General features: G+C 39.9%; 1 protein-coding gene across 2 annotated transcripts in view; it reads left to right on the forward strand.

Annotated features, from left to right (window-relative positions):
* Positions 1-26899, forward strand: part of YES1 (YES proto-oncogene 1, Src family tyrosine kinase) — an 89055-nt gene that overhangs the window by 56023 nt on the left and 6133 nt on the right. For both annotated transcript variants that reach the window (XM_025365479.1, XM_025365480.1), the window contains 9 exons: positions 3063-3162; positions 6569-6667; positions 8530-8633; positions 8724-8873; positions 11441-11596; positions 11755-11934; positions 15077-15153; positions 17936-18089; positions 21628-21759. In XM_025365479.1, the coding sequence (XP_025221264.1) occupies positions 3063-3162; positions 6569-6667; positions 8530-8633; positions 8724-8873; positions 11441-11596; positions 11755-11934; positions 15077-15153; positions 17936-18089; positions 21628-21759 (1152 nt within the window). The remainder of the gene's footprint in view (positions 1-3062; positions 3163-6568; positions 6668-8529; positions 8634-8723; positions 8874-11440; positions 11597-11754; positions 11935-15076; positions 15154-17935; positions 18090-21627; positions 21760-26899) is intronic.

Below are 26899 nucleotides of genomic sequence, written 5' to 3' on the forward strand. Positions count from 1 at the left end.
AATTAGTGAATAAACAACTAAACAGGATGGATGATTAATTATCCTTAAATGCTGTGAAGGAACTAACTAGAATGATGGTGAAGGCCTTGCAGTTAATCAGGGAAAGCTATCTCAAAAAGAAATCATTTGAACTGAGATTTTTTTTTGGCGGGGGGAGGGAGATGGAGTCTCTCTTTGTCACCCAGGCTGGAGTGCAGTGGCGCAATCTCAGCTCACTGCAAGCTCCGCCTCCCAGGCTCAAGCGATTCTTGTGCCTCAGCCTCCCGAGTAGCTAAGATAAGAAATGCACCACGGCACCCGGCTAACTTTTTTTGTACTTTAGTAGAGACGGGGTTTCGCCATGTTGGCCAGGCTGGTCTTGAACTCCTGACTTAGGTGATGCACCCGCCTTGACCTCCCAAAGTGCTGGAATTACATGCGTGAGCCACCACTCCCGGCCTTGAGCTGAGATTTGATTAGCCAGAATGACCTACCTATGTGCAATCCTGGGAAAGAGCTTTCTAGAGAGAGGGAATAACAAATGCAACATTTAGGAGATACAGGGAGACTTGGAAGTTTTGAGTATAAACAGAGGGGAGAATTGTATAATATGGGATTGAAGAGTTAGGAGACCACAGTTACTCAGGACCCCATAGACTCTGGTAGGGAGTTTAGGTTTTATTCAAAGCTAGGAAGAAACTACTGAAGAGATTAAGAAAGGATTTGCATGATTGAATTTTCTTTTGCGAAAAACTGACTCTGATAGCTGTGTGGAGAATGGATGGTAGGGAAGCTGTGTAGAAGCAGATGAGACTAGCACTTTCAGTAGTCCACCCAGCCCCAATGAGAGATGACAAGGACTTGGGTTAGGGTAACAGCAGTGGAAATGGAAAGTAAATAGTAAGTATATTAGAGGTAAAACTGATAGCACTAGTAATGGACTTGGCTTGAGTACCTGATTAGATAGTAGGGCCATTTACTTAGATAGGAAAGACTTGGGTACAGGTTAGAGGACAAAAATCAAGAGCTTTGTTTTGTAATAGATTTTAAATGCTTATTAGACATCCAAATAAAGATGTCGTCCGGGCACGGTGGCTCACACCTTTAATTCCAGCACTATGGGAGGCCGACTCAGGTAGATCACGTGAGGTCAGGAGTTTGAGACCAGCCTGGCCAACATGGTGAAACCCCATCTCTACAAAAATACAAAAATTAGCGGGGCATGGAGGTGCACGCCTGTAATCCCAGCTACTCAGAGCGGTGAGGCAGGAGAATCGCTTGAACCCAGGAGGTGAGGTTGTGGTGAGCCAAGATTGTGCCACTGCACTCCAGCCTGGACAACAGAGCAAGACTCCATTTCAAGAAAGAAAAAAATTTTTTTTGATCTGACAAGTCAGTGGGATTATATTGAGTAGAGCATATATATATTCAAATTAAAAATATGTTGGCCAAAGGATACAAAATTTAGATAGGAGGAGGCAAGAGATCTATTGTAAAACACGGTTAATAGCAATATATTGTATTCTTGAAAACTACTAACGAAATTTTAAGTGTTCTCACCACAAAAATGATATGTGATGCAATGCATATGTTAATTAGCTCTAGTTAGCCATTTCACAAGTAGACATATTTCAAAGCATCCTGTTGTATACAATAAATACATACCGTTTTTAAAAAGAAAATTAATTTATTATGGGGTTTTTAACCTGAATACCTGCCTTGAATAATTTTAACATTGAAATGGTCATGCATATTGTATACATCTGTTTTATTATTTGTTTTGTTTGCAAATAATAGTTTGGCTGTTCAGGATGCTAATCTCTTTAAGCATCTGCACATAATGCTAAATATGACAGTTTAGTTTTTGAATTTATACTTTATAATTCATATCATCCATACCATTTTATTTTATTTTATTTTATTTTATTTTTTTGATGCAGAGTCTCCCTGTGTTGCCCAGCCTGGAGTGCAGTGGCACAGTCTCGGCTCATGGCAACCTCCACCTCCAGGTTTCAAGCGATTCTCCTGTCTCAACCTCGCGAGTAGCTGGAATTACAGGCATGCGCCACCATGCCTGGCTAATATTTGTATTTTTAGTACAGGCAGGTTTTCGCCATGTTGACCAGGCAGGTCTCAAACTCCTGGCCTCAAGTGATTTGCCCACCTTGGCCTCCCAAAGTGCTGAGATTACAGACATGAGCTGCTGTGACCATCTGATACCATTTAAGACAGAACATGACATTTTTATCTTTAAGTGTTAAATATGTAATAATTTTGCTAGAACTAGTAAATTAGTTATTACTGGTAATGATTAGATGCAATTGTTCATTCATTATTTATATGAAGAACACTACCCCACTTGTTTATAGTGCTTATCAATGCTTTTTCTGTCAAATAATTGATTTGAAATTTGATTACATTTCCAAGCCAGAGATGTTGCTAGCATGAGTCAAAATTAAATTTGTTGACTGGACACAGTGGCTTGCGTCTGTAATCCCAGCACTTTGGGAGGCCAAGGCGAGCAAATCACTTGGGGCCAGAGTTCAAAACTAGCCTCGCTAACCCAGTGAAACCCTGTCTCTACTAAAAATAGAAAAAAATTAACTAGGTATGGTGGCACATGCCTGTAATCCCAGCTACTTAGGAGGGTGAGGCATGAGAGTCGCTTGAACCTAGGAGGCAGAGGTTACAGCAAGTCGGTATCACACCACTGCACTGCAGCCTGGGTGACAGAGTGAGACTTTGTCTCAAAAAAAGAAACAAAATTAAATTTGTTTCTCCAAGTCTACAGAGTTTTACAATTTGCAGAATATAGTAGTAGTATGGAAGGTCTTCAGACAGTTTAAGACTAGTTATTACTACCAGTTATTGAGTTATTGTCCCAGAACATAAAATATGGTCATGTCTCTCTACTTTAAAATTATTCAGTAGCTCCAACTTCTAAAAATAGTTTCTGGAGACTACAGTAAAAACTATCCTTAAGCTTTTTTTTTTTTTCCTCTTTTTGGGTTGGCAATAGTTCTTTTTTTCTGTTTTGTTAACTTAGCTACATAACTTACCTTGGTGTTTTTTCCCTCTGATAGGTGGTGTTACTATATTTGTGGCCTTATATGATTATGAAGCTAGAACTACAGAAGACCTTTCATTTAAGAAGGGTGAAAGATTTCAAATAATTAACAATACGTAAGTGTCATGAATATTTTGTGAGAGAAATACTGACAGAAATCTGGTGTTTACACTGAAACTGCTGAGCTAGTTGTTGATCCAGAGATGAGAGAGGTAGGGCATGGGCTGCCCACTGGGTTTAACGATGTATTGGCTTATTTAGAGGCATGTCGTAACACTGCTGCTGTAGCCAGAAGTTATTACTTCTACCATTTGTGCTGCTGTGGTTCTGCCATAAACAGAGATTTAAGAATGAAGAGTTATTGAGGAGGGTACATGTAAGTGTATTTTTTTTTTTTTTAATTTTATGAAGAGAATTCGATGCTCCTATTTTTCTAAGTACCAGATGGTTTAAAGATCTTGTCTCATTCTATTAAAAAAAAAAAAAAAAAAAGGAAAAAGTTGGGTAAGGAACCCATGTACTTTCCAATTGATGAAATTAAGTTGTTTTATTCCTTATGTGACTGTTAGACTTTTAAAGTCTAGAGGTACACTGTAGAAAATTTGATGCTCATTTTAGAAAGTAGATCGAATAATTTCATTAGCAAGCATAATGACCACTCTGTAGCTTCTCAAAATATGTATTTATGGTCTGTTTGCTTCCAGTCATGTTTTCTTCCATCCTTGTTCCCATCTGCTACCAGTTATTGTTCCAGAACATAAAATATGGTCATATCCTTCTACTTTTAAAATTACTCAGTACCTACCACTTGCCATCAAGATAAAAGGAAAACAACAGTGATAACAGCCATCATTCATTGAGAATTTACTATGTGCTTCTCCCCTCTTCTGACTCTACTACCCAGGCATACTGAATTACTTGCAATTTTCTGAGTATGCTGGAGTTTCTCATACTCTCATGCTTTCACACATACTGTTTCTTTTTTCTGGAATGTAATGTCTCATCTTTCCATTTCTTTCCTTTATTTAGTTAATCCTACTCACCCTTCAAAATATAGTTAGTATGTCCTTTCTCAAGGATGCCTTTCCTTACATTCTTCCTCCCCTGCCTGGCCCAGTCCTATCCCCTGCTGAATTAAGTCTCTCTCTTAGGTGTTTACATAGCAACCTATGCAAACCTCAATCATAGTTCTCATCACATTTTGAATTACAATTTGTCACTTGCTTGTCATTCTTTTAGACCAGTGGTTCTCAACCTGGGACAGAATCACCCAGGGGACATTTGTCAATATCTGGAGACATTTTTGGTTGTCACAGTTGGGGTGCTGCCACTGTCTTCTAGTGAGTCGAGGCCAGGGACATTGGTGAATATCTTAAAATGCACACAACAGCCTCCCACAGCAAAGAATGATCAAGTCCAAGGTGTCAGTAGTGCTGAAGTTGCAAAACCCAGCTCTAGACTGTGAATTCCTTGAAGTCAAGGACTGTCTTTTTACTTTTATTTCCAGCACACTCTAAAGTCTGTCATTTGATAGGTGTTCAGTAATGTTAGAATGAATCAATGAATGCTTAGCAGGATCAAATACAAGGTTTTTGGTTTATGTATCTCGAAGTGCTTAGTATATATGAGGAACCACAAACCAAGTGTATGAGTTTCTAAATATTTGAATTACTGAGGGATTTTCCATTCATTTTCTAGAGAGCAAATTTATCTAGGCATTGATAACATTTTAATTTGGACAGTACCTTTTCAATTTTTGTCTTCGGTGAAGCAAAACATGCATTTAATCTTTAGTAACAAATCCCATCTCTGTCTTCCTGTTTAAAGACTGATTATATTTGGTCTTTTCACATTAATTTTGAAAAAATGAGGGCTTATGTGTTACAAACCACACATAGTTCTCATGTTCTGAATTATAATTTAATTTTGGTCTTACTGGAATATTTCTAGATAACATGTTTATAAGTATGCATTATTCTAGAAATTCAGGGTTTTTTTGTTTTTTGTTTTTTTGAGATGGAGTTTTGCTCTTGTCACCCAGGCTGGAGTGCAATGGCATGATCTTGACTGACTGCAAACTCTGCCTCCCAGATTCAAGCGATTCTCCTGCCTCAGTCTTCTGAGTAACTGGGATTACAGGCACACACCACCACTCCCAGCTAATTTTTGTATTTTTAGTAGAGACAGGGTTTCACCATGTTGGCCAGGTTGGTCACGAACTCCTGACCTCAGGTGATCTGCCCACCCCAGCCTCCAAAAGGGTGCAGGCGTAAGCCACCGCGCCCGACCAGAAATGCAGTGGGGTTTTTTTGTTTTTTTTTTTCTTTCTTTTTTCTTTCTTTCTTTTTTTTTTTTTTTTTTAGATGGAGTCTCATTCTGTTGTCCAGGCTGGAGTGCATTGGCATGATCTTGGCTCACTGCAACCTCCACCTCCCAGGTTCAAGCGGTTCTGCTGCCTCAGCTTCCCAGATAGCTGGGACTACAGGTGCACGCCACTGCGTCTGGCTAATTTTTGTATTTTTAGTAGAGAGCAGGTTTCCCCATGTTGACCAGGCTGGTCTTGAACTCCGGACCTCAGGTGATCTGCCTGCCTCAGCCTCCCAAAGTGCTGGGATTACAGGCTTGAGCCACTGTGCCTGGCCCATCAATTCAGTTTTTAACTTTATTGCTCATTGTTAATTGTTTGGCTACAGGAATGTTAGAGCATTGTGTTGTTTTTGTTTTGTTTTTGTTTTTTAATCTAAAATGAGTAAAAAATAATATTACAATTTTATGTACTATAAAGAGAAAAGCATTTGGCAATAAAGAATGGACTACTGATACACATGCTATAACCTAGATGAACCTTTAAAAAATTATGCCAAGTAAAAGAAGTCAGTTACAGAAGACCACATAAATGACATATTTCCATTTATATGAAGTGCATGCAGTGGGCATATCCATAGAGACAGACAGAAAGCTGATGAGTGGGGTTGCCAGTGGTTGGAGGGAGTTGGGGGTGTGGAGTGACTGCTTATGGGTACAGGGTTTCTTTTGGGGGCGATGAAAATGTTCTAAAATTGATTGTGATAATGGTTGTACAACTCTGAATATATTAAAAACTAGTGAATTGTACATCTTAAATGGGGGAATTTTATGGCATGCAGCTTACACCTTAAAGCTTTAGGAAAAAAAAAAAAAAAGAAAACAAATGGAGTAATTTGAAAGATTTACTTCCCAGATTGTTTTATTCACCATAGTCTGTCTTAGGTTGAAAGAATTGTGTTAAAAAAAGAAATCTTATAACTGAAAGTGTGTAGGGTTTTGGGGCTTTATTTGGAACAGCAGTATGCAATTGTGCTTCCTTTAATTCATGTAACCTATTTTTTAATATCGTTCAAGTTTAATTCTTGATCCAATGAATGTATAAGTAAAAAATGAAAGTAATACCCTTCGTTTACTTCAGATGGAAGATAGCACTGCAATATTTTGTACCTTGGGCAGTTGTCTACCTTGCGGTGATTGCTGTTTTATGTGTTGCAGGGAAGGAGATTGGTGGGAAGCAAGATCAATCGCTACAGGAAAGAATGGTTATATCCCAAGCAATTATGTAGCGCCTGCAGATTCCATTCAGGCAGAAGAGTATGGCACTACCTCATATTTTATTAATTATTTTGATTTTTAAAATGTTTTAATGCACATTCTACTTAGCCACAACTTTACACACACAGAATTACATACCAGTCTTAATTCAGCTAATGTATCGTATTAATAGATGTTACTTAAAAATTAATAACTAACATCATAGTATTTGCTTAGAGTAGGATCATGAACGAATCTGCATCAATTATATTTCCTTATGCCTAGTCTCTTTTGTGTTTTCACTTAAATATGTATCTGTAAACCTTTTGCATATTTTTCAGACTGTCTCACTTCAAAAATTTGCCTTCAGATTATCCTCATTCCCTGCCTTGACTTATTTTTTAACTTGCAGCTTATATATGGGGGTGTGCTGGTATGGATGGGTATATTGGTGTATATATGCATCCCATACATATCAGAGACTTACATTTTTCTTTTTTTTTTTTTGAGACAGGGTCTTGGCTCTGTCACCCAGGTTGGAGTGCAGTGGCGTGATCTCGGCTCACTGCAACCTCCACCTCCCAAGCTCAAGCAATTCTCCTGCCTCGGCCTCCCAAGCAGCTGGGACTACAGGCATGCACCACCATGCCCAGCTAATTTTTGTATTTTTAGTAAAGACGGGGTTTTGCCTGTTGGCCAGGCTGACTCCTGACCTCAAGTGATCCACCCGCCTCAGCCTCCCACCCAAGTGCTGGGATCACAGGCGTGAGCCATTACGCCTGGCCCAAAGACTTACATTCTTTAAAGTTTTACTATTTTTAAATATTTCAGAGATTTATTACCACTTTATGATTATAAAAGTAATATGCCCATGAAAAAATATTACCTTCAGTTAGTTTTATATGACTGTTAACCTCTTGATTTTAGGCACTTGCGTTGTAGTTAATGTAGGAAAGTATCCTTCTCTTTTAGCAAGTACACACTGAAGTATTTGAGGTAATAATTCAGCATGTTTGCAACTTAAAATTAGTTAAGAAAAAATATGTATCTATATATACATGCACACACATACATATAAAGAGACGGAGAGAGTATGACAAAGCAAAGTGTTAGCTGTTGGGGAACCTAGTTGTAGGGTTTGTTGTAGGGTGTATGGGAGTTCTGTGTCCTATTTTTGCAACTTTTAAAAAGTCAAAATCCACCTTCAGTGACATACTACTTTTAGGTTAAACCAGTTTATCTGGGATTCATAAATGCTACTTTATTTTCATATTACAACACTTAACAAAGTGCCTTGCATATGATAGGTGCTCTATCAATGTTTGTTTGCTTTTATTAATGACCTGCAATGTGTCTCAGTAACTCTTTGTTCTACTATGGTGCTTCTTACTTTCTATTTTTGTCTTCTGCAGTTTTCTGTGAGCTCTTCCACAGCAGACACTGTCATTTTATTCACAAAACCTTATTAAATTAAACCCACACATATTTAGAGTTACTAATAATTTGGGTATGATATACTTGTGTCTTACTGAATACAGATGATGATGCTGTTACCAGGGAACCACTTCTATTCTTCCTGTCATAGTCTTAATATTTCCATTTGTCACTGACAGAAAGGGTCTGTTATTTTGCTGCCTTTCCTTCTCCATGTACTGTTCCTGTGACTGTCAGGTGGAGTTTTAAGAGACATATTGAGTAGTTAATACATGGAAATACTATAAGAGTATAAGTATATTCTAACAGTAATATTTGGATATTACTATTTAATCAATAAAACTCTTAAATTTTCCTGTATTTTGAGCTGTGTTCTCTTAGCTATTCTTTGTCATCCAAACCTATCCCAATCCATTCTTACTGACACTTGTGTATAATTCTTCTGAACCTCATACTTTTCAATTCAAAACACTTAATTTTTTTTCCAGATGGTATTTTGGCAAAATGGGGAGAAAAGATGCTGAAAGATTACTTCTGAATCCTGGAAATCAACGAGGTATTTTCTTAGTAAGAGAGAGTGAAACTACTAAAGGTATGAATATTGTTATATTAGTGTAAGTATAAAATTTCTTGAGGCAGTATTTTGAGAAAGATATAGTGAAAGTTTTTATTTTTCACCCAGGTGCTTATTCCCTCTCTATTCGTGATTGGGATGAGGTAAGGGGTGACAATGTGAAACACTACAAAATTAGGAAGCTTGACAATGGTGGATACTATATCACAACCAGAGCACAATTTGATACTCTGCAGAAATTGGTGAAACACTACACAGGTATGTGAATATTTCGAAGGTAAAAATTATTTCTTCACATTCTAGTTTATGAGGACAAAATCCATATCCTTATTTCTCTTAAGATTTAACACACTTATTTACACATAATACATACCCAATAAATGTCTGTTGTATTCTAGTTTTAAAAGGAGGAACAGGTAATACTTAGTACTTGAATCGTGCTACTCAGATAATGTGCTAATAGACTCTCATCATTTGAGTCCTTATATCTTACTGGCATAGTATTTACATTGGAGTTCATTTCATCACATGTACATTGTGAAAATAAACCTAAAAGCAAATATTTATGGACACTTAGTAAGTAAAACTAAACATTGGGTAGCAGAAAAAGCTATGTCAGAAGGATTACCTTCCTCTGCATGGGCTGGATCACATAAGCTTTCCTAAATATAAATCCAATGAAATTTGGTCTGATGATACATTTTTCTTATCCTAGAAAATTAACCTACAGTGATTATAGACATTTTTTGTCTTTCAAGGACTGAAGGTATTTAATATTAGAATCTTCTGTCTCAAAATTTTTCATTACCAATTTGGTATATGAATGCCCCTGAAAGTCTTTATATGATTAATACTGGGAGAGGGGATGTTTCCATGGTAATGTCTTCAATGACAGCTAGCTACAAACTGTGTCTGTCAAGTCAACCAGCAATCTTGACATTGATTAAGCATGTTACCAAGCAGTGGCATCACTTGTAATTGCCTTTGTCACAATGTGAATTTGTGTGGTTATTTAGTGAGAATAGGAGAGAACATGTCTCATTTTCAATAAGAAAGATTGTATAAGCAGAATTCACAAGTTAAGCCGTTATGAATCTAGGGTTCCCTGACTTTGTGTCTCCCTTATTTAAAAAATCAGTCTCCTGCTAGGCATGGTTGCTTGTGCCTTTAATCCCAACTACTGATGCGGGAGGATCATTTGAGGCCAGGAGTTCAAGAACAGTCTGGGCAACATAGCGAGACCTCATCTCTTAAAAAAAAAAAAGGGGCCGGGCGCGGTGGCTCAAGCCTGTAATCCCAGCACTTTGGGAGGCCGAGACGGGCGGATCACGAGGTCAGGAGATCGAGACCATCCTGACTAACGCGGTGAAACCCCGTCTCTACTAAAAAATACAAAAAAAAAACTAGCCGGGCGCGGTGGCCGGCGCCTGTAGTCCCAGCTACTCGGGAGGCTGAGGCAGGAGAATGGCGTAAACCCGGGAGGCGGAGCTTGCAGTGAGCTGAGATCCGGCCACTGCACTCCAGCCTGGGCGACAGAGCGAGACTCCGTCTCAAAAAAAAAAAAAAAAAAAAAGGGCTGGCACGGTGGCTCACACCTGTAATCGCACCACTTTGGAAGGCTGAAGTGGACAGATCACTTGAAGTCAGTAGTTCAAGACCAGCCTGGGCAACATGACAAAACCCTGTCTTTATTTAAAATACAAAAAAATTTAGCCAGGCGTGGTGGCGTGTGCCTGTAGGCCCAGCTACTTGGGAGGCTGAGGCAGGAGAATCACTTGAACCCAGGAGGTGGAGGTTGCAGTGAGCTGAGATCACACAGCTGCACTCCATCCTGGGCAACAGAGTGAGACTCCATCTCAAAAAAAAAAAAAAAAAAAATCTCCTAAATGATCCTAAATAAACTTTTTCTTTGATTTTTGGTATGCCTGTTACAAATTAGTGGCTATTAAATATAACATTTAATGATAACATTCTCTTTGAAAATTAATAAAACCCAGTGTACAAAGGCAGAACTTTAGAAGCAGACAGACCTTGATTTGAATCCCATCTCTACCATTTACTAACTGCAGGACCTTGGGGGAAAGTTGCATATGTTTTCAAAGCTTCATTTATATGAGATATTTGGAAAGTACGAATTTAGCACGGTACTGGAACATACTAAGTGTTTAGTAAATAATAACTTAAAATATATATATATATTTTTTAAGTTATACTAAGTAGCAAATATGCTAATATATTTACTATATATTAGTATATACATACTAAGTATTTAGTAAATAATGTGTGTGTGTGTGTGTGTGTATATATATATTTTGAGTCAATCTCACTGTGTCACCCAGACTAGAGTGCAGTGGCACGATTTGGCTCACTGCAGCCTCTGCCTCCTGGGTTCAAGCGATTCATCTGACTCAGCCCCCTGAGTAGCTGGGACTACAGGCATGTACTACAACGCCCGGCTAATTTTTGTATTTTTAGTAGAGACAGCGTTTCACGTATTGGCCAGGCTGGTCTCAAACTCCTGACCTCGTTATCCGTCCGCCTCAACCTCTCAAAGTGCTGGGATTACAGATGTGAGCCACTGTGCCTGGCCTTAACAATAAATTTTACAAAATATTTCACTTATATATATTTATATTATATATTTATATATATATATATTTCATGTTTTGCTTCTTATGGACAACTCCCTTTTTGTTTTGTGTTTTTAGAGTAAAACTCGAAAGGACTTCTATTTTTTTCTACAGTTTAAACTTAAAACATTGATACACTACATACCCCGTAATTTTTGTAATTGATTTTACAGTGTAGTTTATTCATTTATCTAGAACATGCTGATGGTTTATGCCACAAGTTAACAACTGTGTGTCCAACCGTGAAACCTCAGACTCAAGGTCTAGCAAAAGATGCTTGGGAAATCCCTCGAGAATCTTTGCGACTAGAGGTTAAACTAGGACAAGGATGTTTTGGCGAAGTGTGGATGGGTAAGAAGCCTGAATTTTTGTTTTCTGTCATTGTTTAGCTGTGGATTAAAGTGCAGCAATTTATGATAAAATATGTTTCATTATTTAAGGTAAGTGCTGTTTACTGAAGTTTGGTCTAAAATCCTTTAAAATATAAATTCATAAAATATGTTGTTTAGGAACATGGAATGGAACCACAAAAGTAGCAATCAAAACACTAAAACCAGGTACAATGATGCCAGAAGCTTTCCTTCAAGAAGCTCAGATAATGAAAAAATTAAGACATGATAAACTTGTCCCACTATATGCTGTTGTTTCTGAAGAGCCAATTTACATTGTCACTGAATTTATGTCAAAAGGTATGTATTAGTATCTCTTTAGGTATTCGTGTTGACAATATTTTTAAGAGTCTTTATTTCTATTTATATGCATATAGACTTATCGTATACTGTTTTCTAATTTAAGATTTTTCTTAAATTAGACATTTGAATAGAAGAAACCTGACTTTGTTTAATGGAATAGTGATTATCCAGTTATTCCAGAGGATAGTATGACGTTTAAAAGGAAAAGTAGGCAAGCTGAATTAATTTTGAAATTAAGTTTGGCTAAAAGAAACGGAAAAGCTAGAAAGGTGAAAAATAGAAATTGTCTGTACACATTTAATTAAAATGATAAAATCAGAAAGATACTTACATTTTTAGTACTAAAGCAAATAAATAAGGTAAAGTTAAAATAAATTAGTTTTCTCATTTTAATATAAACAATTCCTATATTCAGGACTTCTAGGAACTTTTTTCACCACTGTTTTTTTTTTTTTTTGGATAGAGACTGGGGTCTCAACTATGTTGCCCAGGCTGATCTTGAACTCCTGGCCTCAAGCAATCCTCCCTTTTTGGCCTCCCAAAGTGCTGGTATCACCAGCATGAGCCACTGTGCCTGGCCTCCCCACTACTTTCAATGGAAATTTCTTCATTTTCCTAAACTCTAGACCACAAGATGGGATCTTCAGTAACAGGGTTGGGGGAGGATAAAGATATTAATACTCTTTCCTCTTTTTCCCTGTGCAAATGATCCTTTAGAAGAGGAACTAGTAAGTCAGCAGATAAGCTGACAGGCCTGATTTTTATGTGTTTGAGTTGATCTGCTTTATTGTTGTTATTTTTACTCTTGAACCAATAATATACAGTATTATTATTGGTTCAAGAGTCACTAATTATGTCACCTTCTCCAGTAGTCTATCTTGACCAATGATGTAGTTCCATCTAGTGGTGACAAGGACAACTACAAGTTACGTATTTGCTATAGGAAAAGTTTTCCCCACAAAAGGGGACTGAAACCAAAAGTTAAGAAATGGTACAGCCTATTTATTGATAGCCAGAACACACCTAACGACCCAAAGCACCTGGCGCTCTTTGGAAGGAATGTATACTGCAGACAGTTGCCAAATACGGCATTTTTTTGGTTTGTTTGGTGTTTTGTTTTTTGTTTTTGGTTTTTTGTGAGATGGGGCCTCACTCTATCCCCCAGGTTGGAGTGCAGTCACAGTTCTCTGCAGCTTCGACCTCCCTGGGCTCAAGTGATCCTCTCATCTCAGCCTCCCAAGTAGCTGGGATTACAGGTGCATGCCACCCCACATAGATAATTTTTGTATTTTTCTACAGATGGGGTTTCTCCCTGTTTCCCAGGCTGGTTTGGAACTCCTGGGGTCAAGCGATCAGCCTGCCTTGGCCACCCAAAGTGCTGCAATTACAGGTGTGAGCCACCACACCCAGGCCAAATATGCCCTTTCAAAGAGTATATTAGATGAACCAGAGGAGAAGGGAGGGCCAGGCATGGTGGCTGACCTGGGAAACATGGTGAAACCCCATCTCTACAAAAACTAAAAAAAGTAGCAGGGCATGGTGGCACACACATGTAGTCCCTACTCAGGAGGCGGAGGCATGAGAATTGCTTGAGCCCAGGAGGTTGAGGCCACAGTGAGCTGTGCTTGTGCCACTGCACTCCATCTGGGGTGAAAAAATGAGACCCTGTCTCAAAAAAAAAAAAAAAAAAAAGAGAAAAGGAGAGGGAAGATGTTTAAATCAAGGTATTGGAAGCAGGCCAGGCACAGTGGTTCACGCCTCCAATCCCAGCACTTTGGGAGGCTGAGGCAGGTGGCTCACTTGAGGTCAGGAGTTCGATCCCAGCCTGGCCAACATAGCGAAACCCCGTCTCTACTAAAAATACAAAAAATAGCCAGGCTTGGTGGCTCATGCTGTAGTTCTAGCTGCTTGGGAAGCTGAGGCACGAGAATGGCTTGAGCCGGGGAGGCAGAGGTTTCAGTGAGCCAAGATGACACCGCTGCACTCCAGCCTGTGTGACTAAGCGAGACTCAGTTTCAGATAAAGACTTTTAACAATTAAAAAATACATTGGGAGCATAAGAAATATAAAGAAGGTAAGGCTAATAGCCCATTTAGCGCTGTATATTAATTTAAAAATTACTTAATTGAGAGAACATGGTAGAATTCTGTGTTGTCAGACCACTGGGAACAATTATTTCCGGACGGGAGAGATTTAGAATACAAGATAACAAAAGTCCTTTCTATTTTTAAAACTCTTTAATTCCTCATGTTGGTATTCACTTAGCACTTGTCCCTTGATAATCTGTCCAAACTCATTGCCCCATGCACTCCAGCACAAACCCACTGTTCTGCTCTTTGTTTTCATGATTTTCTTCACGTTTTTTCTTTCTCCTGGAATTTGGTTTCCCTAGCTCTGGACCAGTAAGTATACCGACTTCACTGCCCCGATCCAGTTTGTGGTCAGGCGTTCCATTTAGTTGTCATTTCTATTTAGTCTTCTTTAATCTGGAGCCATTCCTGAACCTTCCTCTGTCTTCCATAGCATTGTTACTTCTGAAGAGAATAGACCACTTTTATGTTTTAAATGTGCCTTAATTTGGGTTTGTGTGATGTTTTCTCTTGATTAAATTCAAGTACATTGTAAGCTTTTAACAAATAAAAGAGAAGCCATAATCAGACTTCTAGCCTTTTTCTTTGCTGTTATTCATAGTACTTGTAGTTTTCAGAGAGAGCTTAGTCACGGCAGTAGTTCGACAGCAACTCATTTAGCTACCTGTATTTAGTTTTAACTACCCCCAAGATATTCCTAGTTGTCTGAATTCTTGAATCAGATTTACTTAAAATTATGTAAGTATTTAATACTACTTCCTGAATCAGAATTGGGATATTGATCAAAGCAAGGAAAAAATGCCTCTTGTCAGGTAAAGTTAATGCATTTTCTTTTTTTTTTTGCATGTGTTATCAGGAGAAGTTTTCAAAATTTCAGCTTAGAGACCTCTTCTGGGATCTAGATAATTATTTAGAAACTCCAAAACTGCACAAAATTTTAAAAAATGAAAAGCTAAGAAGTTCTGTGTTGTGATTTGGGGTGGAGTATTCATTTCAATCCTAATATAAGATTTGCTTATTTTGTATGAATATCTTACTGTCTGTTACAGGAAGCTTGTTAGATTTCCTTAAGGAAGGAGATGGAAAGTATTTGAAGCTTCCACAGCTGGTTGATATGGCTGCTCAGGTATCTGTATATATGCATGTATCCATTTGAATTGAAAGTGTATATTAAAATGTAGAATAATCTTACCAGAATATTATAGTTTATGTAGTGAAATGATGGGATTTTATTTTTATTTTTTATTTTTTTAGAGACAGAGTCTCATTCTGTCACCCAGGGTGGAATGCAGTGGTGCACTGATAGCTCCCTGCTTGAAGAGCCTTGAATTCTTGGGCTCCAGCAATCCTCTCACCTCAGCCTCCTGAGTAGCTGGGACTGCAGGCACAGGCCACCATTCCCAGCTAATTTTTTAAAATATGTATTTTTTTGTAGACACAGGGATCTCTATTTTGCTTAGGCTGGTCTCAAAGTCCTTGGCTCAAAGGATCCTCCCACCTCAGCCTCCTAAAGTGTTGGGATTACCTGGCCAATAATGGAATTTTAGAACTGGCAGGAACATTAGAGATAATCCGATGCAAGCTTTTAATGTTACAGATTTTTTTTTTTTTTTTTTTTTTTTTTTTGAGGCGGAGTCTCGCTCTGTCGCCCAGGCTGGAGTGCAGTGGCCAGATCTCAGCTCACTGCAAGCTCCGCCTCCTGGGTTTACGCCATTCTCCTGCCTCAGCCTCCCGAGTAGCTGGGACTACAAGCGCCCGCCACCTCGCCCGGCTAGTTTTTTGTATTTTTAGTAGAGACGGGGTTTCACCGTGTTAGCCAGGATGGTCTTGATCTCCTGACCTCGTGATCCGCCCGTCTCGGCCTCCCAAAGTGCTGGGATTACAGGCTTGAGCCACCGCGCCCGGCTAATGTTACAGATTAATGAAGTATCAAAAGACCAGAGGTATCTAAAACTCACATAACTTGTTAGTAACAGAACCAGTATTAGAACCAGCTATATAACTCTTAGTCCAGTGCTGTCTTGTATCATATGGTTTCTTAGAAAATAGATGTTTCCAGGCCGGGCGCGGTGGCTCACGCTTGTAATCCCAGCACTTTGGGAGGCCAAGGTGGGTGGATCACTTGAGGTCAGGAGTTCAAGACTAGCCTGGCCAACATGGTGAAACTCCGTCTCTACTAAAAATACTAAAAATTAGCCAGGCGTGGTGGTGGGCACCTGTAATCCCAGCTACTCAGGAGGCTGAGGCAAGAGAATCGCTTGAACCCGGGAGGCGGAGGTTGCAGTGAGCCAAGATCACACCATTGCACTCCAGCCAGGGCAACAAGAGCAAGACTCTTTCTTGGAAAAAAAGAAAATAGATGTTTCCACAAATGTAAAGTCTATATGTATTCATATTTCAACAGATAATTTTAAGAAAATTAAAGTGGATGAGTGCTGTTCCAAAGAAAATATTAGTCATCTAAAGTGTATGCTGAATTTTTTATTTACTATAGTCCAACACAAGAATTAAGATGGTATATATGCAGTTTAAAATGGAACTTTTTTACTCTTCTGACTTTTAACAGTTTTCACTGTATATTTAAAACAAAAAGTTTCTCTTCAGATATGTGGTAGCTATTTGAGAGGCCTTATTATTGGCTTTGGTTGACATGCTGATTTTGGAATCTTACCTCCTAGCATCCAGATGTCCACAGAATCTGACAATTCAGAAAAACTTTATACTGAGAAACTATACATAGGCGACAGGCATATGCCAGGCGGGTTCATGCTTCTGAGTTAGACAGTCTGTGGTAGGGGAGGTTGGCAATCCATTTTTGTTCAAAAAAAAAAAATTAGATTTTGTGAGCCACATCCAATCTGTCATACTTTTTTCTTTTTACAACCCTTTAAAAATGTAAAAACCAGGCTGTGCAAGGTGGCTCCCGTAATCTCAGCACTTTGCACCTGGGCAACATGGTGAAACACCATTTCTGCAAAAAAATGCAAACATTAGCTGGGTGTGCTGGTGCATGCCTGAAGTCCCAGCTACTCAGTAGGCTGAGGTGGGAAAATTGCTTGAGCCCAGAATATGAGATTACAGTGAGCCAAGATTGCACCACTGCACTCCAACCTGCATGACAGAGTGAGACCATGTCTCAATCACTCAAAATGTAAAAAACAGTTTTAGTTCTCTGGCCATGCAAAAACAGGCTGCAGGCCACATTTGGCCTACAAGCAGTAGTTTGGGAGCCTCTACCTTGTGGTTAATACCTTTATCACTGTGTCATCTTAGATTGTGCCTGATAGGGACCTTGATGAGCTTGTTTCCAGAGGCACTAAATTACCTTGTGATTTATCTCTTCTCCTAACTACTGATACAAGAAGACATTAGGAGGGTTAGTCTTGGTCTTCAGAGTAATGCTAGATTTTATTTTTTTTGAGACTGAGTCTCGCTCTGTTGCCCAGGCTGGAGTGCAGTGTGGCACAATCTTGGCTCACTGCAACCTTTGCCTCCTGGGTTCAAACAGTTCTCCTGCCTAAGCCTCCCGAGTAGCTGGGATTACAGGTATGCACCACCACACCCAGCTAATGTTTGTATTTTTAGTAGAGACGGGGTTTCGCCATGTTGGCCAGGCTGATCTCGAACTCGTGACCTCAAAGGATCCGCCCGCCTCGGCCTCCCAAACTGCTGGAATTATAGGTGTGGACCACCGCATCCAGCCAGTGTTAGATTTTTAAAATCTGAATTTAGCCTGCATTTTTACTATGTTTTCTGGTTTTCCTGTGTTATCTTCTAGACTATACCCTGTTACCATCATCTACTTCTGAGGTAGTATGATTTTCAGTGACACAATTTGACGTTAACCATAATTATCTTCTCTCTGCTTCCCTTTGTATCATATGTCTTGTGTTTTTTGTTTTTCCAAGATTGCTGATGGTATGGCATATATTGAAAGAATGAACTATATTCACCGAGATCTTCGGGCTGCTAATATTCTTGTAGGAGAAAATCTTGTGTGCAAAATAGCAGATTTTGGTTTAGCAAGGTTAATTGAAGACAATGAATACACAGCAAGACAAGGTAAAATTACTTTTACATAAAAGCTTGTAATGTAGTGTTCTGTGTTTTGCTTAACTCTCTTGACTATACAGAGTTTTCCAGAATAAGAATTGTTCTAGGTTCCCTCAGAAGAATCATAGAGACTTTGATTTCATTCATAAAATCATGTACAGTAAATACCACTATGGCTTTCTGATAGTTATTTCCTCCGAGAAAGAACTTGACTAGGTATCCTTTGCATTATACATATAGCAAATGGTAGCCTCTTTATACTTCATTTGACATGACAACAAACCTGTTTTAGTTTCTTTCCTAGAAAGGCCAGAGGGTCTCAATCAGAGGAGATATTGCCCAGTACCGCCACTCACCAGGGGACATCTGACAATGTCTAGAGACATTTTTGGTGGTTACAACCTGGGGGCTACTGCCGACATCTAGTGGGTAGAGGCCGGGTATACTGCTGAACCTCCTACAGTGTACAGAAATGTGCAGGCAAGACCCCCCACAACACAGAATTATCGGGCCCAAAATGGTAGTGGCACCAAGATTGAGAAACCCTGCTTCAGACATAGTGCTTTCTTTCAACCTCCATACTTTTGTGCAGTTACCTCCATCTGGAATGCCTTCCTATCTGTAATGTATTTTGTTTTTGTTTTTGTTGTTGTTTTTTCGAGATAGGGTCTCACTCTGTCGCTCAGGGTAGAGTATAGTGGCGTAATTTCAGCTCACTGCAGCCTTGACCTCCTGGGGCTCAGGTGATCCTCCCATCTCAGCCTCCTGAGTAGCTGGAACTACAGGTGCACATCACCACGCCTGATGAATTCTTTGTATTTTTTGTAGAGACGAAGTTCTGTCATATTGCCCAAGCTGGTCTCGAACTTCTGGGCTCAAGCAATCCTCCTGCCTTGGCTTCCCAAAGTGCTAAGATTACAGGCGTGAGACACCATGCCTGGCCTGTAATCTTTACATGTGAAAATCCTAACCATTCTTTAGGGCTTAATTTAGCTGCCACTTTTTTTTTTTCAATAGTTTTTGGGAAACTAGTTCTTTAGTGGTGATTTCTGAGATTTTGGTGCACCCATCACCCAAGCATCGTGCATTGTACCCAATATGTAGTTAGTTTGTTTGTTTGTTTGTTTGTTTATTTGTTTGAGACAGAGTCTCGCTCTGTCGCCCAACCCAGGCTGAAGTGCAGTGGCACGATCTCGGCTCACTGCAACCTCTGCCTCCCAGATTCAAGCGATTCTCCTGCCCCAGCCTCCCAAGTCAAGTAGCTAGGATTACAGGCTCGTACCACCATGCCCAGCTAATTTTTGTATTTTTAGTAGAGACGGGGTTTCACCTCCAATATGTAGTCTTTTATTCACCTCCAACCTTTCCCCCTTAGTCCCCAAAGTCTGTTATATTATTCTTACGCTTTTCTGTCCTCATAACTTAGCCCCACTTTTAAGTGAGGCCATACGATATTTGGTTTTCCATCCCTGAGTTACTTCACTTAGAATAGTGGCCTCCAGCTCCGTCTAAGTTTTTGCAAATGCCATTATTTCATTCCTTTTTATGACTGAGTAGAATACCATGGTGTATATATGCCACACTTTTTATTATCCACTTGTTGGTCGATGGTCATTTAGGTTGGCTCCATATCTGCAATTGTGAATTGTGCTGCTATAAACGTGCATGTATGTATCTTTTTCATATAATTGATTTTTTTTTTCTTTGAGACAGCTTCTCAATCTGTTTCCCAGGCTGGAGTACAGTGGCACAATCTCGGCTCACTGCAACCTCCACCTCCCAGATTCAAGTGATTCTCCTGCCTCAGCCTCCTGTGTAGCTGGGATTATAGGAACCTGCCACCAGGCCTGGCTAATTTTTGTATTTTAGTAGAGACAAGGTTTCACCATGTTGGCCAGGCTGGTCTCAAACTCCTGACCTCAGGTGATCCACACACCTTGGCCTCCCAAAGTGCTGGGATTACAGGCTTGAGCCACCACACCTGGCTGATTTCATTTCCTTTGGGAGGTTATTGCTGGATTAAATGGTAGCTCTACTTTTAGTTCTTTAAGTAGTTTCCATACTGTTTTCCATAGTGGTTATACTAATTTACATTCCCACTGTCAGTGCAAAAATGTTCCCTTTTCACCACATCCACACCAATATCTATTGTTTTTTTGACTTTTTCATTATGGCCATTCTTGCAGGAGTAAGGTGGTATCTCATTGTAGTTTTAATTTGCATTTCTCTGATGATTAGTGATGATGTAGCTGCCACTGGTTTTTTGTTTGTTTGTTTGTTTGTTTGTTTTTGAGACAATCTCTGTCGCTCAGGCTGGAGTGCAGTGGCGCAATCTCGGCTCACTGCAAGCTCCGCCTCCCGGGTTCATGCCATTCTCCTGCCTCAGCCTTCCGAGTAGCTGGGACTACAGGCACTTGCCACCACCTCAGCTAATGTTTTTTTTTTTTTTTGTATTTTTGGTAGAAATGGGGTTTCACCATATTAGCCAGAATGGTCTCGATCTCCTGACCTCATGATCCGCCCACCTCGGCCTCCCAAAGTGCTGGGATTACAGGTGTGAGCCACCGTGCCTGGCCGAGTTTTGCTTTTTTGCCCAGGCTGGAGTGAAGCGGCATGATCTCGGCTCACTGCAACCTCTGCCCCCAGGTTCAAGTGATTCTCCTGCCTCAGCCTCCCAAGTAGCTGGGATTACAGGCATGCCCCACCATGCCTGGCTAAGTTTTGTATTTTTGGTAGAGACAGGGTTTGCACCACGTTGGCCAGGTGATCTGCCTGCCTCGGCCTCTCAGAGTGCTGGGATTATAGGCATGAGCCACTGCGCCCAACCACCTGCGACTTTTTAAATGAAACGTTTTGTGATTGTGCCAAGGAAAATTGATCATCTGTTTGTCTAAATATCTAAAGAACTCTATTTTAAAACACTATTTACAAACATATAATAACTTAAAGAATGTAAGATACCTATAATCTTATTTCCACAGTAAGTTTATAAACTTCATGAAAGCCATGCTTTTTAGGTTTTCATAATGATTAGCATAATGCCCTCCACATAAAAGACATACACTAAATATTTGAGTAAATTAACATGGGCTTTTAAAAGTAGTACAATAAAATTTTCCAGAATGGTATATAAAGTAGAAAAGAAATTATGTTTGAAAACCCGTAGACATTATAACTCAATAGAATGTTCACTCATCAACCAATAGTTAACTACAGCTATTAGGTGCCAGACTGTACTTAAAAGTTACACATCTTGTAGCCCATATTTTTGGCTTACTACAGCTTCAGTCTCTATTTTCTTAAATTGTTTTCTGTTCCCACAGCCAACTTATTTTTTAAATCATCAGCTATCTAATCAGGAATAAATGTGATTTATTTCAATATGAATTTTAAAAATTAATGTTTCTCCCATTTATCTTGTACATTTAAAGAATTGACACTGATGACTACAGTAGAGATATTGACAAAAGATTAGCCCTGCATATGCTGTGTTTACACAAATAGATTTTTTAAAAACAATTAAGCAAGATTATCAATATTATTTTAGGTGCAAAATTTCCAATCAAATGGACAGCTCCTGAAGCTGCACTGTATGGTCGGTTTACAATAAAGTCTGATGTCTGGTCATTTGGAATTCTGCAGACAGAGCTGGTAACAAAGGGCAGAGTGCCATATCCAGGTAAGCTTGCATTTTATTAGCTCTTGCTTATCTCATGAGTGGCTTTATCAGGAGTTTATTAGGAACAGAATTGTAAGCGGGGAAAAGGCCTTTATTTCTTCTCATAGTCCCCCTGCCTCTCCCTCTCCCCACTCCTTCCCTTTACTGTGGCATTGGATGGGTAACAGTCAGTGAAAGCCACGATCCTTGACTGGGTGAGCATATGAGGTATGCCCCACATTCACCTCAGCTTAGGACATTTTCCAAAAGGGCCTCTGACTGTTCTCTCAGATAATAAACATATCTTAAATATCCTGGGTCATCACCCCATACCCTAAATAATTGTTATTTCCCAGTAGTGTGACTGGTGGGGTTTTTTTTGTTGTTGTTTTTTGTTTTGGTTTGTTTTTTGAGACAGAGTCTCGCTCTGTCACGCAGGCTGGAGTGCAGTGGTGCAATCTCGGCTCACTGCAACCTCTGCCTCCTAGGTTCAAGCAATTCTTCTGCCTCAGCCTCCCAAGTAGCTGGGATTACAGGCACCCGCCACCACGCCCAGCTAAATTTTTGTATTTTTAGTAGAGATGGGGTTTTGCCGTATTGGCTAGGCTGGTCTCGAACTCCTGACCTCAAGTGGTCCACCTGCCTAGGCCTCCCGAAGTGCTGAGATTACAGGCATGAGCCACCGTGCCCATCCTGGTGTGTTTTTTTAAATATATACTAGCCTTGTTTTCTTCATTAGATTATTTTGAGATCCTTTTCTTGTTTTATTTCTCCTAACAAAACCTATTTATAAACCAGTACTTTAAAAAATATGTCTGCCATTAATAAGGAGGAAAAACAAAAATGTTTCCCTTTCAAAATTATGAGATTTATATAGTTCCTAGGGGGAAGGAGAAATTTTAGCCCACTTGAAATTCAGCTACCATTGAGTATTATTTTAGTTTGTTACTTCTCAAACTCTTCTACTGAAGTATCCTAATGTTGAGAGAGAAAGCATATAAAATTTAATCTTTAGGAAAAACTGTTTTGCTAATCTTAAAGGTTTTGCATATTATCTAACATATCCCTCTTCCCTAATACCTCCAACTGTAGATCTAATGCCATCAAATTTTATCACCCACTTTGTCTTGTTGCTGTTACTCACTGATACCATTCAAGTTCTTCTCATTTAATGACTCACCCTTGTCTTCTCCAACAAAACTCCTCTCCTGTCTTAATTCCTTGTCATCTTAATACGCATGGTGATGATTTTTCTATTACCCTGGTCTCTTGTAGCTTGAACTCTTCTCCTGTGTAATCTTGTCTTTCACTCTACCTTAGCCAGTCTTCCCATCTTCATACCTTAAACCTTAACATTACCAATAACTGCAACCCTTTCAAAATCTATTTCATGCGTCTACTTTCTGACCACCACTTGCCATCTTTCTAGATAATTCTTTCTACCCCAAGCCTAGCAATTTCTTGATGCTACCAGGATCTTTACTCCATTGTTTCTGCCACCTTTTCCTGCTTCCTCACCCCCTTCGTGAGACCATTCTCCTTAAATTCCCTAGTGAAGCAGTATAATCACTCCTTTGCAGTTACCTTGCCCTTCACCCTTCTCTGATTTCATCATCATTGCTTAACAAAATCACCGTGCTAAATAAATCCAATTCTGCCTACACCACACCCGCAAACAGGGCTAGAGAAAACAACACAGCCATGCACCATAGTTTCACTTTAAATGTAAAACCATGAGGAAATTTCAGTTTTAGCTGTGATGGAGAGGCATTAGCCTCTAAAAATCCAACTTACTATAGCACTATAAACAACTTCAAAAGTTAGATCAAATATGTAAAAGAACATTGCATCAAGAAAGGCCATATTCCTTAAGACAGGGCAAGTACATGAGCTGAGCGTTACATTTATATTGGCTTTTCTGAAGGCATTTTCTAAAATAGCATAGGGCAGTAAAACCCAGACAGAAAGCATAAGTCTTATTAAGCAAAGGAGACAGAGATCCAAGTGCTGGGATCTGAAGGACAGGGTCCCAGAGAAGGAACTATAGGGAAAGAACTCTAAAATTCTGCTTTCAAATTCCAGTTGGGCATGGTGACTCACTCCTATAATCCCAGCACTTTGGGAGGCTGAGGTGGGTGGATCGCTTGAGCCCAGGAATTTGAAGCTACACTGAGCTATGATTGCACCACTGCACTCCAGCCTGGGCAACAGAGCAAGACCCTGTCTCAAAAAAAAAAAAAAAAAAAAAAAAAATCCCTTCAGGTCCTTGCTCAGTTCTAATCTGCACATACACAGGGGGAAGCCCTGGGAGACCTAACAGAAAATAGCCACTAGGAGGCTGGGGAGTCAAGCAGAGTTCAGAGGCTACAGAGAGCTGAGTTCTTGTCCAACCAAAGTGGATAGATGTTGGAGAATACCCTAGGCTTTTTGTTGAGACCCCAGAAAGTCCATACCCTAGGAGAAAGGGCAAAACTGAGCAAAACTAAACCCTAACAGCTAGGTGATCTGCCAGTAAATTACAAATGGAATTAAACTGAACATCCTTCAGAAAAAGATAACATGATCCAGATAATCTACAGTGTATGATTCAAAATGTCTAGCACAAAATAAAAAGTTATTAGACATACGAAGAAGGGAAGAGATGACTGGTTATCAAGAGTTCAAAATGTGGTTGGGCGTGGTGGCTCACCCCTGTAATCCCAACACATTGGGAGGCCGAGGCGGGTAGATCACAAGGTCAGGAGTTTGAGACCAGCTTGGCCAAGATGGTGAAACCCCATCTCTGCTAAAAATACAAAAATTAGCCAGTCACGGTGGCGGGCACCTGTCATCCCAGCTACTCAGGAGGCTGAGGCAGGAGAATCACTTGAACCCAGGAGTTGGAGATTGCGGTGAGCTGAGATCGCACCAGTGCACTCTAGCCTGGGTGATAGAGCGAGACTGTCTCAAAAAAAAAAAAAAAAAAAGTTCAAAATCAATAGGAGCAGACGCTGAGATAATTCAGATCTTGGAGTTAGCAAAAGACTTCAAAATAGCAATATATGGAATGTTAAAATAGAAAAGTTTTGCAAAATAATGGAAAACTGGAGAATTTCAGCAGAATTGGAATCTCTCTCTCTCTATATATATATATAAATAAAAAGAATCAAATGGAAATTAATTAATTTATTTATTTATTTTCTTTTGAGACAGAGTCTCGCTTTGTCTCCCAGGCTGGAGTACGGTGGCACAATCTCGGTTCACTGCACCCTCCGCCTCCCAGATTCCGTCGATTTTCCTGCCTCAACCTCCCAAGTAGCTGGGATTACAGGCATGTGCCACCACGCCTGGCTAATTTTTTGTATTTTTAGTAGAGAGAAGGTTTCGCCATGTTGGCCAGGCTGGTCACAAACTTCGACCTCAAGTGACCCGCCCGCCACAGCCTCCCAAAGTGCTGGGATTACAGGCGTGAGCCACTCCTCCTGGCCCTCAAATGGAAACCTTAGAACCGTAAAACAGTATATGAAATTAAGTACTCACTAGTTGGGCATAGTAGAAGACAAGATTGGTGGATTCAGACACATTAACAAAGTATCCAAGGTAATGCAGAGGTAAAAGCTAATGGGGAAGAAAGCAGAGCAGAATGTATGAAACCAGGGGGGCATAGTAGTGAAAAGGTCTAATTTATATGTAATGGAGTCCCAGAAGCAGAAAAGAGGAAAAAAAAAAAAACAGTGGCAACATTTTTTAAAAGTAGTGGCTAAAAATCTTCTAAATATGATAAAACAAAATACCAACCCACAGATTAAGTGAACCTCAAACAAGAAAAATAAACTCAGTGAAATTCAAGCAAACATATCATGGTCAAATGATAAAAATCAAAGCCAAACAGCCCTAAGGAGGTGGTGCAGGTTGAGCATTCCTAATTCAAAACTCCGAAATGCAGCCGGGCGCAGTGGCTCAGGCCTGTAATCCCAGCACTTTGGGAGGCCAAGGCTGGTGGATCACGAGGTCAGAAGTTCGAGACCAGCCTGGCCAACATAGTGAAACCCCCGTCTCTACTAAAAATACAACAATTAGCTGGGCATGGTGGCGCACACCTGTAGTACCAGCTACTTGGAGGCTGAGGCAGGAGAATCACTTGAACCGGGGAGGTGGAGGTTGCGGTGAACCAAGATTGTGCCACTGCACTCCAGCTTGGGCAACAGAGCAAGACTTCGTCTCAAAAAATAATCTGAAATGCTCCAAAATCCAAAACTTTTTGAGCATTGACATGATACCACAAATGGAAAATTCCACACCTGTCCTCATGTGACAAGTCACAGTCAAAATGCCGTCAAAATTTGGTTTTGTGCACAAAATTATTTTTAAGATTATGTATATGTATGTGTACATATATGTATAAGGTGTATATGAAACATAAATGAATTTTTTTTTTTGAGACAGGGTGTCTCACCCAGGCTGGAGTGCAGTGGCATAATCAGGGCTCACTGTAGCCTCTACCTCCCTGGGCTCAGGTGATCCTCCCACCTCAGCCTCCCAAGTAGCTGGGACCACAGGTGTGTGCCATCCACCTAGCTAATTTTTGTATTTTTGTAGAGACGGGGTCTCAGCATGTTGCCCAGGATGGTCTTGAAATCCTGGGCTCAAGCGATTTGCCTGCCCTCGCCTCCCAAAGTGCTGGAATTACAGGTGCAAGCCACCGTGCCTGGCTCATAAATGAATTTTGTGTTTAGACTTGGGTCCCATCCCTTAAGATATCTCATTATATATATGCAAATATTCCAAAATCCAAAAAAATCCAAAATACTTCTGGTCCCAGACATTTCAGATAAGGGATACTCAGCCTGTATATTATCTACACAGGAACAACAGAGACAGCTAACTTTTCCTCAGATGTGGAAGCCAGGAAAGAGTAAAATTATGTCTTTAAAGTGCTTGGGGGAAAACTGATCTAAAACACCAAAAATAAAAATATCTTACCAAATTTATAATGTATATAAAAATAGACTCTCTGGGCCGGGCGCGGTGGCTCAAGCCTGTAATCCCAGCACTTTGGGAGGCCGAGACGGGCGGATCACGAGGTCAGGAGATCGAGACCATCCTGGCTAACACGGTGAAACCCCGTCTCTACTAAAAATACAAGAAAATTAGCCGGGCGAGGTGGTGGGCGCCTGTAGTC

This window comes from Theropithecus gelada, chromosome 18 (genome assembly GCF_003255815.1).
Source record: "Theropithecus gelada isolate Dixy chromosome 18, Tgel_1.0, whole genome shotgun sequence".
NCBI classification, from domain to species: Eukaryota; Metazoa; Chordata; class Mammalia; order Primates; family Cercopithecidae; genus Theropithecus; species Theropithecus gelada.